This window comes from Schistocerca gregaria, chromosome 2 (genome assembly GCF_023897955.1).
Source record: "Schistocerca gregaria isolate iqSchGreg1 chromosome 2, iqSchGreg1.2, whole genome shotgun sequence".
Taxonomy (NCBI): domain Eukaryota; kingdom Metazoa; phylum Arthropoda; class Insecta; order Orthoptera; family Acrididae; genus Schistocerca; species Schistocerca gregaria.
In genome coordinates this window covers 100,368,152-100,381,470 of record NC_064921.1, presented here as the reverse complement: position 1 = coordinate 100,381,470, position 13,319 = coordinate 100,368,152, and the positions used below count along the sequence as shown (strand labels likewise).

General features: G+C 43.9%; 1 protein-coding gene across 2 annotated transcripts in view; it reads left to right on the top strand.

Annotated features, from left to right (window-relative positions):
* The first annotated feature begins 1,543 nt into the window (after positions 1–1,543).
* Positions 1,544–13,319, top strand: part of LOC126336423 (cyclin-dependent kinase 5 activator 2) — a 289,950-nt gene continuing 278,174 nt past the window's right edge. For both annotated transcript variants that reach the window (XM_050000115.1, XM_050000114.1), the window contains exon 1: positions 1,544–2,822. In XM_050000115.1, coding sequence (XP_049856072.1) covers positions 1,824–2,822 — 999 coding nt within the window. In that variant the 5' untranslated portion in view covers positions 1,544–1,823. The remainder of the gene's footprint in view (positions 2,823–13,319) is intronic.

Sequence of the window (13,319 nt, the reverse complement as noted above, 5' to 3'; positions counted from 1 at the left end):
TCCTGTTTTTTTAATATCTCCTATCTTTTCTTCTTAAACAGAACGTTTTTAAGAGTGGAATGTCAAATGTTCGAAGTGCTAAATCTCCCATTTGTCTAGAGAATCAAAAGGCAATATATTTCTTTTTGTACATAGCTTATTTGTATCCGAAAAAATTGAGAAGTTATTCTCATATGAGTAAATTATGGAAGAACTTTGAGAAAAGATAATTTGTTAAGAATGTTCTCGGCACTACAGCAGGGAACTGTTAGGTTCTAATTGCCAATAAGAATGATATTGTTTTAAGTGCCATCAATACAAAGGCCCTATGCTTTATTTGTGATCGTAAAAGTAAAGAAATAAAGCAATAATATTTTAACTACCATGGCTGTGATCAACAAAAATCATGTCCCGTATCTTTTCATTGATTTAGAAGAGAATAACAAAATTAAATTCTCGAAAAATGCTCACATTATTGATTTCCGCTCCTTACACTACCGCTCTCTAGGGATCAGATGTTGCAATGTGTGCTGTTAAGAAAAAAAAATGCAAATTTATCAAAAGATCTTACTGTTTTCTAATTGTTTTGTCTGTTCTATTCTTGTATTTCTTTTATTCTTTTGAAACCCAAATTATCTGATTCTATTAAAAATATGTTTTACTAAGATAAACAAAGGCTTGCATACACTCTGCTTACCACACAAACTGTGCATTATTTAAGCAGAGGTAGACCTTGACGCATGCCACTTGGAACTCCAGCTCTGCTTGGCACAAAGACAGTACATCAATAATGACTCTCTGAAAGGTTATCTACTTGATACTCCACTGGGAGCAGGTATAGTGGCATGCAACAGAGCACCGAGAACACAGTAGCACTGAAAACGCGTATTGTGAAAAATGGCACTTTGAACGTTTGAAATTTCCACTCTTCATTTGATGATGACTACCTAAGCAGTGAAATTGGTCGTGTACAATTTGTGTGAAATGGGTCTTAGAAAATCAATAAAACAGTTGTGTTTTTCGATGATCACTGTGTTATTATCAGGCAGTATGTCTAGTGTGTGTAAAGAGCTGAGTCATACCATAGAGCTGTGTTGAGCTAACCTCAAATTTATAGTAAATATCAGTTCCGGAACATAAATAGCACGTGAACACCACTCGAACAGTTATTTTCCCTGTACATTTGGAGCTGCACCAAGAGCTAAACAAACGCACGCCAACGCTAGTATTAAAGGGCAAATGCGAAGTGAGCGGCGCCGACTGCGAACGGTGCAGGTACGACGGCGCAAAATGGGCCCCGGTCGAGCGCCGATACGAGGCCGAAGCCAGCCGAGTATCGAGTAACTGCGACGCGCGTGCGGGGGTGCGGCAGACGCAGAGCAGTCACGTGACGCGCCGGCAGCCAATGGGCGCGCGGCAGAAGGGAAGGGTGAGCCCGGCGCCGCCGGTAGCGGGGTCTGCAGGGGCAGCGGTTCAGTGCGCGGGGGGGGGGGGGGGGGGGAGGGGAGGGGGCGGTGCTGCGCTGCGACGAGGGGGTGGCGGCGGCGCCGGCGGCCAGTACTCTGCGAGCCGCCCTGCGAGACGCGCTCACGCTGTCGACCCGAGAGTGGCGTTCCGCGACAGAGCTGACAGTGCCGGGCTTTTGGAGGCGGACAGCGCGCTCCCCGGCCCCGCGCGGGACAGAGAGCAGCAGCGGCGGTGCGGGAGGATGCGCGGCCAGCGCCAGGGCCGCCGGTGCTGACGGGCTGCAGACGGCCGGCAAGCTGGTGCTCCACTACCTGCGGCAGGTGGTGTGGGGCTACGCGGAGGGGCAGCGCCTCAGCAGCAGCGGCGGCGACGCGCTCATGGGCACCGTGCTCAGCTTCAGCCCGCGAGAGCGCCGCCCAGTCTACTCGAGCACCGGTTCGATAGGCGGGGGCGGCGGCGGCAGCATGGGCGGCAGCATGGGCGGCGGCGGCGGCGGCGGCGGTGGAGGCGGCTGTGCGGTCAACAACGCCGGCTCCGTCACCGACTTCACGCTCAACAACTACAGCTACGAGCAGCTCAACAACGCCAAGAACCGCGAGAACAAGACCGGCGGCGGCAACAACAACGGCGACAACCCGACGCCCATCGTCGGCTCGCTGCCCAACGGCAACGCCAACGCCACCACCAACCACAACCACATCAACAACAATGAGAACGCGCGCATCATCTCCGAGAAGAACGCCCTCGAAAAGAACTTCAAAAAGCACTCGCTCTTCATCAATGCGCTCAGCTGGAAGCGGTTCTCCACCACCAACAATAACAAGAAAAAGCTGGACAATAAGAACAAGAACCTGACGGCTTTCCGGCAACCGCTGGTGGACAATATCCACCCGCTGGTGGTGGACAAGAATAAGAACCTCCAGAAGGCGGCGGGCATCACCTGCTACTACAACCCTCCGGTGAAGACCCTGAGCGAAGGCAGCAGCTTGCAGCCGCGGCCGTCGCTCACCACCACGACCAGCACGGGCACGAGCACCGCGGCGGACGCCGTGCGCGCCAACAACGTCAACAACAACAGCCAGCAGGTGTGCGAGAAGCTGGGCCCCAAGGCGGCGCTGCTGGGCGGGTCGGCGGCGCCCGCGCCGCAGCCTCCAGGGCCGCCGCACCACCACCACCACAGCCACCACCAACACCACCACCACCAGCACCAGCCCGTCCCAAAGAAGACGGTCATCCAGGCCTCCACGTCGGAGCTGCTCAAGTGCTTGGGCATCTACCTGCACAACAAGTGCTACCGGCTCAAGGACTTCCAGGCTGGCGACGCCGTCATGTGGCTGCGAACCGTGGACCGCAGCCTCCTGCTGCAGGGATGGCAGGTTAGTCGCCTCCACTCAGTTACAGCGCTTCGCGCGAATCGCATTTCGGTACCACTTGAGTGCAACCTTACTGCCAAAGTAAGGAACAACAAACGCTCTATAAGGTGCATCTATAATAGTGACCGCAACGGCCTTGCCGCAGTGGATACACCGGTTCCCGTGAGATCACCGAAGTTAAGCGCTGTCGGGCGTGGCAGGCACTTGGATGGGTGACCATCCAGCCGCCGTGCGGTGTTGCCATTTTTCGGGGTGCACTCAGCCTCGTGATGCCAATTGAGGAGCTACTCGACCGAATACTAGCGGCTCCGGTCAAAGAAAACCATCATAACGACCAGGAGAGCGGTGTGCTGACCACACGCCCCTCCTATCCACATCCTCCACATGAGGATGGCACGGCGGTCGGATGGTCCAGATGGACCAGTTGTGGCCTGAAGACAGAGTGCTTTAAAATAGTGACCAGCACTTACCTATGGATTCCTTAACCATAAATAAGAAAGAAAATTACCTCAACACAGGTACCAAATTAAGGAACAACAAACATTCTACCGGGTGATCAAAAAGTCAGTATAAAGTTGAAAACTGAATAAATCACGGAATAATGTAAATAGAGAGGTACAAATTGACACACATGCTTCGAATGGCATGGGGTTTTATTAGAACCAAAAAAATAGAAACGTTCAAAAATGTTCGACAAATGGGGCTTCATCTAATCAGAATAACAATAATTAGCTTAACAAAGTAAGACAAAGCGAAGACGATGTTATTTACAGGAAATGCTCAATATGTCGACCATCATTCCTCAACAATAACTGTAGTCGAGGAATAATGTTGTGAACAGCACTGTAAAGCATGTCCGGAGTTATGGTGAGGCATTGGCATCGGATGTTGTCTTTCAGCATCCCTAGAGATGTATATCGATCACGATACACTTGCGACTCCAGGTAACCCCAAAGCCAATAATCGCACGGACAGAGGTCTGGGGACGTGGGAGGCCAAGCATGACGAAAATGGCGGCAGAGCACACGATCATCACCAAACGACGAGCACAAGAGACCTTTCACGCGTCCTGCAATATTTTTTTTTTTTTTTGCTAATGAAACCCCATGTCTTTCCAAGAATGTGTGTCAATTTTTACCTCTCTATCTACATTATTACGTGGTTTATTAATTTTTCAAATTTATACTGGCTTTTTGATCATCCAATATAAGGCACACCTAAAACAGTGACCAGTACTTACCTATGGATTCCTTACCTAAAAATAAGAAAGAAAATTACCTCAACACAGGTGCGGAATTGCTTGCCCTCCTACCTGTAGGTCAGTCAGTATTACCATATCACTTCCATCCGTGTTTCAGTTAGCTCTTGAAAGGACATGAACTGCCGTACGAGGAACTTACTGGCGGATTAAAATAGTCAGCCACATAAGGAAACGCTCTTACTGACTGAGCCAACCACACATGACTCACGAACCTCCCTCGCCACTTCCCATTTGTCAGCACGTCTCTCCTACTTTCCTGTGATAACAAGGTTTAGGTGGATGACATACTACTTAATGTACGATAACTCTGCTTTAACCTTAGATCACTCTGTCGATAGTTATGTATGGATCATCTCAACCTGCTATGCGTTCATTTACCTTCATATCCATCAGAAACATTTCTATGGTTTTGTGTCAAACTGATGGTTTAAATGAGATATCAGTGATAATGCTTCCTCTTCGTGCGCGAGTTACGGAATCGTAAGAGGAAGTTCGTGTTAAGTGGTGGTAAGCTTAACCCTGTACACAGTGCTACTGTAAGCACGTGAAGAATTAGTGTGAGATGCTGTGAACCATTTTCCAAGTTCAGCACGTGACACGTGAATATCAGTTGCGTGAAATGATACAATATACGTGACAGTCTCATAAAGCGGAAGATAAGCATATTATAACCCATAATTATGAGTACGTTGTTCTTCCTATTCTTTCATGATGCTTTTGATCCCCATTGTTGTCCACTATTTTCCAAACATCGGGTCTAAGCGGAGTCGTAATATCTTAGCGCAAGTGCCGTCGGTAGCTATTTCAAAGTCAGCTAAATTTTCTTTATAGAAAGAACAGATTTATGTCAACGTAGTGGTCATTTTTTTACCTACACAGTAAGAAGTATTGTTTCAGTTTAGTTTCGTATGCGATATTCAGTCAGAAGAATAGTAGAGATGCAATGACAGCTGAAACTTGCTGGAGGTTTACGATGCTACAGGGAGATCAACACTGATGGTTTTGTACCTTCGCTTCATTGTGGACTCACTATAGAACTCGCACCCTAATCGTGTCTCCTATACTTGTTATCACTCGCTTCGTTGGCTGCACTAATTCAAATTCTTTCCACTTTCACACTTGAACTCACTCATAATAAGGTTCGCGATTGTTTTATAAATATTTCACACGGAATGTGGAGTAAAACTGGTGCAAGTCTATTGGTTTGATGCAGCTTCTACGACTAACTTATCGGTATCACTGTTTTCTCTTATCCATGTAGCTACATTGTCTACTTTGAAGTAGCAATGTCAGAGTTCAGTTTTCTATCGACATTGCGCTTAGTGGAGAAAGAAGACTAGTTTATTTGAGAATGAGCCACGTAGATATTATAAGAAATCACCTTCTCACTCGTCTGTATTGACTAAAAGAAAACACTGAAAGCATAATAATAGTGGTCTGAGGCCTTTTTACACCCAGTCATCCGGAATACTTGTCATTTGACGAAACACTTGGTCGGTTCTGTATCAAGGGCGTTAACATTCTATTGTAGAAAACTTACTATGAGCATCGGACACGGAAACTGTGCATCGCCAAGTGTAATTCATTTATTGAGCTAAGCGCTCTTACTTTTGGTTAACAGATCCAAAGATTTGCCGGTAATAGTCCACCTGCTTCTATTCGTGCGACTTGCTTTTCAAAGCTTTCGCTTTTCTAGGTGCTTCGCCATACTCCATTTTTGTCATCCGAATGAAAGATGGGAAGGGAATAATATGTTCTGGACGAAAGACAGAGACTGAATTATCTAAAATCCTCAGTAATTTTATTGTAGACAAGACGAGCATCATCGAGTAATAAACGTCATAAGTGGATTACTTTCTGCATAGTTGGTCTTCGTACTGGTACAAAACTGAGGATTGTTGACATGGTGACTGTACTGAAGATGTGGCTTTATATATCTTATCCAACAAACTCATGTTATCACAATAAATCTTTCACTTCACAAATCATGTAGTAATAATACATAATACTTTCTCGTTATTTCCTTAAGGTTTCAAAAGGCGTATATCTTCCAGGAATAATCAAACAGTATCACATTAAATTCTAATCCAATACACGTTTCTTTTTCCCGTGTCAGGACGTCTATTAATTTTTATTTTTAATGGTTTTCATGCCTCCCACGATGTAGTTCAAATTACAGGATGTTCATAAGACTTCGTGCTGTGTTGTGTGTTTTTTTTTTTTTTTTTTTTGGCTCATCATCTGATTATCTTAGTTTAAAAAAGATCCATTACATGTAGGAAGTCTTTAAGCTTATATTGGAATCTGATAATCACGAGAAAGGAATTGGCATCTCATGTTATACTCTGACAAAGAAAAAGAAACTTTTTGCAAACTTTAGGATTTCCTTTAATGTCAGTCAGTGTTTATTATGAAATGAAACGTCGGTTCGCAGCACGAAAAATTCCGAGAATGTCACAACTGCCTTGGTACATTTTTAGCAACACCAGTTTCGATTACTGACTGTATTTTCTTGCGTTGTTCGAGCATTCTAGAAACATTTTAACATGACTATTCACAAACCGAAACCCGCATTCCCAAGAAACTAATGAGCACGTTTAGCTGCTGTTACATTACCATGACATCATCAAGTGAGTAGTATCGGAGATATCTTGTCTGTTGATTACTCACTGGGTTTGCCAAGATATTTGACTTTGCATGTTCATCTTCCGTGTTTACATCTTATCTATGAAATCATGCGCACCTGTGACGAAATTCAAACACAATTCTTAAACAATCCAGGTCATCCTCAGATGGCTTCTTTTGTCTTAAAAGCTTGCTTGGAATGTCTAAGGCATGTTTGGCTGCTTATATTGGCAAGAAATTACAAGGAAAATCGTAGTAATCACTGCACTCGGAATCGGAAGTGCCCGAAACAGATCGTCTGCTCCGTTTATTATGTGAGCCACTGTATACTTTAAAAGCTGAAAGTGTAAAGAATCTTTTGCAACCACTGCAGTGTGTATTTATCTGAAAAGCACTTGTAAAGGGTTGTGGCAGTCTTTTCTTCCAGGAATTTCTCGCAGTGGAAGATAAGAACCGAGAACGCCATCTTGTTGTGGTCGTTCGCCCATCTTATCTGCACATGGCGTAACTCACTTCTGTTGACTGTGGCAGCAAACTGGCTCCTGTGGCGTAGATAATCCGCTGCAGTCCACCAAACGCGATTTCCAGCTCAAATTCATGCGTAAATACACCCTCAGTGACCAGTAATAGTGACGTGTGATTAAACCGTTACTAGCAGAAAAAGTATCTTTCTAACGACCACATATCGAACCTTCCACCTCTGTGTATCTAATTTGGCACTGGCTGCCAGAAAAGAATACCAGAAGCAGCTTATGTAACGTTGGATGTAGAGTACCTCTCAGTACTAGATATCGGTAGACATGATTTTGAGAGCATCGCCTTCGGTATTGGTAACTTACATTCTAATACCTAAAATGTTCTCACATAACAATGAAAGATCGGACCTAATAAAGAAATTATAGTCTAGTATGTGTACGGGTACTGTACATCGAAGTCTTTGAAGTAGCGTGGCGGAAATAGCTCGAGAACGTGTTTTCCAACTATTTCATTCAATACCTTCAACCACACTCAAGCCAGAATCTGTTAAACCTGGAGCGAACGCAGGCTCTGAGTTCGTAAATCATGGCCTTAAAGGTAAAAGTACTTTTATTTTTAAAGAAGGTAATGAGTTGAGAAATGGAAGATACTGTCAGGTACACGTGCAGAACATACTCAAACACGTTGTAAAAACTGAATTATATGAGACATTGGTCCCAAATACGTTAAGTTTTATGCTCGAATAACTTGTACATCCTATCTCATCATATATGAATGCTCAAACGCTAGACAAATTCTCTCTTAAACAGCGGTTTCGGTGTCTAATGTAGGTTCCTCCAGCTACAAAACCATGTTACAATCGTGCACTTTAAAGTCAGTAACGGATGTTATCTTGGGAGATAATGTCCCAAGCTACTTTTACGTGTAGTCGAAGTCTCTCGAGGGCTGTTGTTAGTAATACAGAGCTGTCCTATCATGTTCCATACGTGATCAATGAAGGACGGATCAGATGGCGGTACTGGCCTTGCAAGTTACACAATGTCCCAGTAATTGTAAACAGTTTGTGTGGGAGCTTGATCTTGCTGGAAGAATCTGTCTCCCTAATTATATACATATCATAGTAAAATGGGGTAGATGGTGTTGTTTATGTGTTCTGTAATGTTCCATCAACAAACAGCAGAAGTGCACAGTAATTTTAGACTATAACTGCTCATACTCTAACGGCCATAATCAGTCCTGCGTGTATCTGCATGCCACTCTACGACAATCCTTTCTCATCCGGTTCATAGATTACGCGAACAGCCATTAATGATACAAACATCACGAAATGCAAATTGGCGAGACTTATTCCTTCAGTTGCGTCTTCCACTAACCCACTGGAGAAGAAATGAGGCATTGGTTCCCCTGTTCGCGATCCTAATTCCAGCAGATGTTTCTTGAGTATCCGAACTGACTCTCTGGAAGCATTATTGTTGCTAATTTGTTGTGCGGTCGCGTTGTCAACAGCAATGGCTACTCGCCTGACGCAGGGGAGTGGGTGTGATACTGTAGATTGTTGACGTCCACTTCCAAGAGAGTGACCGTAATTTTGCAGCCCCGCTGGAACAGTTGTAGCATTAATGCTACATAAATGAAATCTCTCGCCTTTGTAAGTGGTGGGCCAAATGCGAGTGCCCTTCGTAACCCATTTTGAAGACGTGTAGGTAAGCTTGTTTGTTTATGAAACTTGTAGATACAAACACCAGAGCGCACTGCTATTAAATCAAACATCTCTGACATTGATCATTGTTGATTCTGACCTGTTGTGGAGATGTTTTCTAATGAAGAAAGAGTTTTTACTTTAAAAATAGTAACTGGAGAGAACTATCAGGACCTATTGACAATCTATGACAAATAACGTACGATAAATTCAACTTACTTTATTTTCAGCATGATGGAACCCCACCTCACTATGCTACAAACATGCGAAACTGCATTGATGAGGTATTCGGCAGGAAAGTTACTGGACGGCGGGGAGCAATAGAAATGCCTCCCAGACCTTCTGACCGTACAACAATGAATTTCTTTATTGGGGTTACGTTAAAGTGTATGCTGCAAAACCAGAAACAATTAAGGTCTTGAAAGAGGCTATTTGCAGCGGTTTTCGAGACATTGATTCTAACAAACGACTGTGTTAACAAGTATACTTAAGCATTCCAGGTCGTCTGATGAAATGTATCAACAAAGGGTGGGTGTGAAATGGTAGACTGCTGCCGTCGCCTTACAAGAGAGTGACCATAATTCTGCAGCCCCGTTGGAACAGCTGTAGCATCACTGAATATATATTAAATGACATCTCTCACCTTTGTACGGCGTGGGCCAAAAACGACTACCCTTCGTAATGCATTCGAGAAAGACTGTTATAAATAATCTTGCAGCTTCAATAAAGAGCTCAGTTATTTCAGAATCCCAGTTTTTTGTTTTGTATTCAATAAGGTTACGATGTGTAGTGACTTTTGGCCTACTCTGTACACTGTGCAATCTTTGGAAGGACCATTCAACCTGCCACAGCACGGCCCCGATGAAATTGTGCTTGTCCACGACGTCTTGACGCTGCTGGAATGCTAATTATTCCAATATTTTGCTCTAAGAAACGAACATCTCTTGGGGCAAGTCGTTTAAGGCTGTGGTAAGCCCTGTATTTTCAAGTTCATTTAGAAATTAATGCTTCATCTGCAGGTGGCTTGTAGCATTGCCATGAATATCCTCTGTCAAAGATCAACGTTAACATGGTATCTTACGTTACACCTGCAGATGTGTTTACTTGTTTACTTTAATAACTTAGTAGGTGCTAAAGAGCATTATTCAGTTTGGAATAACACTAGTGTCCAATGCTCGTTCAGAAGTGATCGCCTTGTATCGCCTTCAAATGTAATAATTAGTGCGACATACCGAATGAAACTTGCGCCTTCACACACTTCTTACTCTCTCCGAGCGAAACATCAACCACGTCACTCCCCACACACTGAAATGCGTCCTATCAGCCCTAATTCTTCCTATCTACTCCTATCTATCCTACTCCACATCTAAACTCCGCTTCCAGTTTTCACCTATCCATCTCATGGTCTGGCTAACAATCCATCCGTCAACTCAGTTTCTGTCTCATACCATCTATCGTCGTCTTAAAAAAAACGGAATATAGAAAAGCCAAAATAACAGTCGGAGGAATGAAAATCAGAAGCGCCAACGTTAAGAATGCAAAAGAATTCTAGTGTTAAACGCAGAGGAGAGAGCTGATGTCTTGAAAAAATATGCTGAGGGCCTCTCCGAGGAAAGGAAACTGTCTGATATCGTGAGAGAAGAAGAAATGGGTGTCGATGTGAATTTCCACGTCAACCGGGACCAGGCACACCGCAAGAACACAAACACAGTGTTTACTGAAGTCCGAAGTCGTAATTTGCGGCCGGCCGCGGTGGCCGAGCGGTTCTAGGCGCTTCATTCCGGAACCACGCGACTGCTACGGTCGCAGGTTCGAATCCTGCTTCGGGCGTGGATGTGTGTGATGTCCCTAGATTGGTTAGGTTTAAGTAGTTCAAAGTTCTACGGGACTGATGACCTCAGATGTTAAGTCCCATAGTGCTCAGAGCCATTTGAAACATTTTTGTAATTTGCGAGTGTGGTCATTATAAACAGGTACTGTGTTTCTGTATCGATCTCCACAACAGATGACCAACTGGCAATCGGTAGGACAACGGTTCAAACTCGCATCCGGCATCTTGATTTAGTTTTCTGTGATTTCCCTAAATTGCTTCCGCCATTTTTGGAGAGATCCCTTTCAAAGGGCACGGCCGATTTCCTTCCCCATCCTTCCCTCGTCCGATGGGACCGATGACCTCGCTGGTCCTTCCTCCAATTCAACCAATCAACCAAACAACAGATGACCATGCAAATGAGGAAAGATATTACAGAAATAAGTGTGGCAAGCTATATACTAATTACATGAAGGTCCTTCAAAGACGGACATTCTAGACTAGAGAATAAAACCTGAGTAAGAGACATACACTGATGGTACCACATACGTGCTGAGGCATGTTTAGACAGGGAGAACAATATATGTTTACTTAACAGTAGAACCTGAATTCTCATTTGCTCAGTGGGGTACCAAAGGGCACACAGTTAGCTACCAAATGTACGTGTAAATAATTTGATCTTGATTTTTAATGGAGATTATTGTTTCAATGTTTTATTATAATCCTCTTGGTTCAAATTCAGTTTTTCACACATGCCATCAAAATGCGTTTATCAGAAATATTGCCACGTAGTGAAACGCCCACCAATCTGAAGGCATAAAGAATTTCATATACAGGATGCGAAGGGTATGAACTGAAATTAATAATTACCGAATCATCAATAGTAGCCGCACGTCTAACCTTTCATGGTTAAGATCATAAGATCTGTCTGCAGTTTCAAGGGAAAACGGTTTCTTTGGCGGTTATGCTAGAGATAATTGCCAGTGAATTCTTCTGACGTGTATAAAGTAGTGTGTTTATATGTATGAGGTGCGTGTGTTCAGTGCTTTTTGCTGCGAATGAGACAACGGAGAGGATAAACAATGGCACTGGTACACAGCCTATACCCATCTAATAACACAAACCGGATCGCTGAGCTCAACGCACTAAACATATGCAAGACAACAGTCAACGATATACTTGTCCTGAGCCAACATTTTACATCACGTTTAACATGTTCGCGCCAGCGCTGAGAAATATGTTTCTCGCTAAGGGATGAAATGAAATGACCGTATGGCATTGTTGGCCGAGATGTCCCTGTCGCGTTCGGTCGCCAAGTGCAAGTGTTGTTGCATTCGGCGTCACACTGGGCGATTTGCGGCCGATGATGAGCACAACACAACACCCTGTCCACGGACGGAGAAAATGTCCGACCCAGCCGGGAATCGAACCCGGGCCTAGTGCATAGGAGGCGAGTACGTTACCACCCAGCTAAGCAGGCGGTCTTGCTATTCTGTGGCGCTCCTTTTTCTGCTATCCGTCATGTGATGCTGCTGCTTTTCCTGTTTTTCGCGATGGTGCTGTGTCATATTAAAAAGGACGTAGGTTACTATTTTGATACACTGATCTTTTATTTCGAAAGTGGCATAAATCCATTCCTTTAAAACTACGAGATATCACATATAAGAATTTTACACTAAATTAATGACAAATTATGTGATATTTCATTTGTGCAGACAGCTCTCTTCTTGAAGAGTCACAGAAAACTGTATTCAAGCTTTCGTTGTGGCTAACAGATAGGTACTACATCGTAAGTTAACATACTGTTAGTGACCCAATTTGGTAGAGTCGAGCATTAGCCACTGGTGGAACACGCCGACGTGAACGTGTGAGATGTGCTTCAATGGTAACGATATTCAACTATCGATAAATTAGGGTAAGCGGAACATTTCAAATCCTGAGTTCTTATAACTCTGCATGCTACTCGCTAGTATGGCGAAGATACTTACCCCAGCCACAAGCTGAACTTCCTCCTCGATATAAGAGAACTAGGTTTATGATATACATGTGACACTTAGTGAGGGGGCCTGCCGTCTTCTAGACCAGACTGGGACGGTCAACGCCTAGGGTTGCTCACCATCGACAGACACCACGACTAGTTTCACTTCTCGTAGCAGTCTGAACGTCGGACTATACCAGTACAGATATACCATGTGACAGAGCTGTTAGATGCCTATTATTCATATATGCGACTAGAACTTGTTGATGAAATTTTGTATTTAGGCCTGTTGTAGACGACTGCTTAGATTTGAAAAAAAAAATGAAGTGGAGTGAAGTGCTCTTCGTAAACTAACTTCAGGTTCCAAAATTCCAGTCATGGTTTATATGATGGAGAAGTTTGAGTGTCTCTTACCTAGTGGTGACTGTAAAACTTACAAATGGATTAGGTAAACATACGGGTGAATTATTATGTAATGTTGACAATACCTAAAATAAAACAGAAGAGAGAGGGACATCCAGCAAGACAACTAAATAGTAGATGGTTAAGAACTATTTTCCTAAGACATAAGACCAAGGCAACGACCTCAGGGAATGTAGGTACGTGACATTAGAAAAACTTTAGGAGAAAAATCGATGTGTATGGTGGAA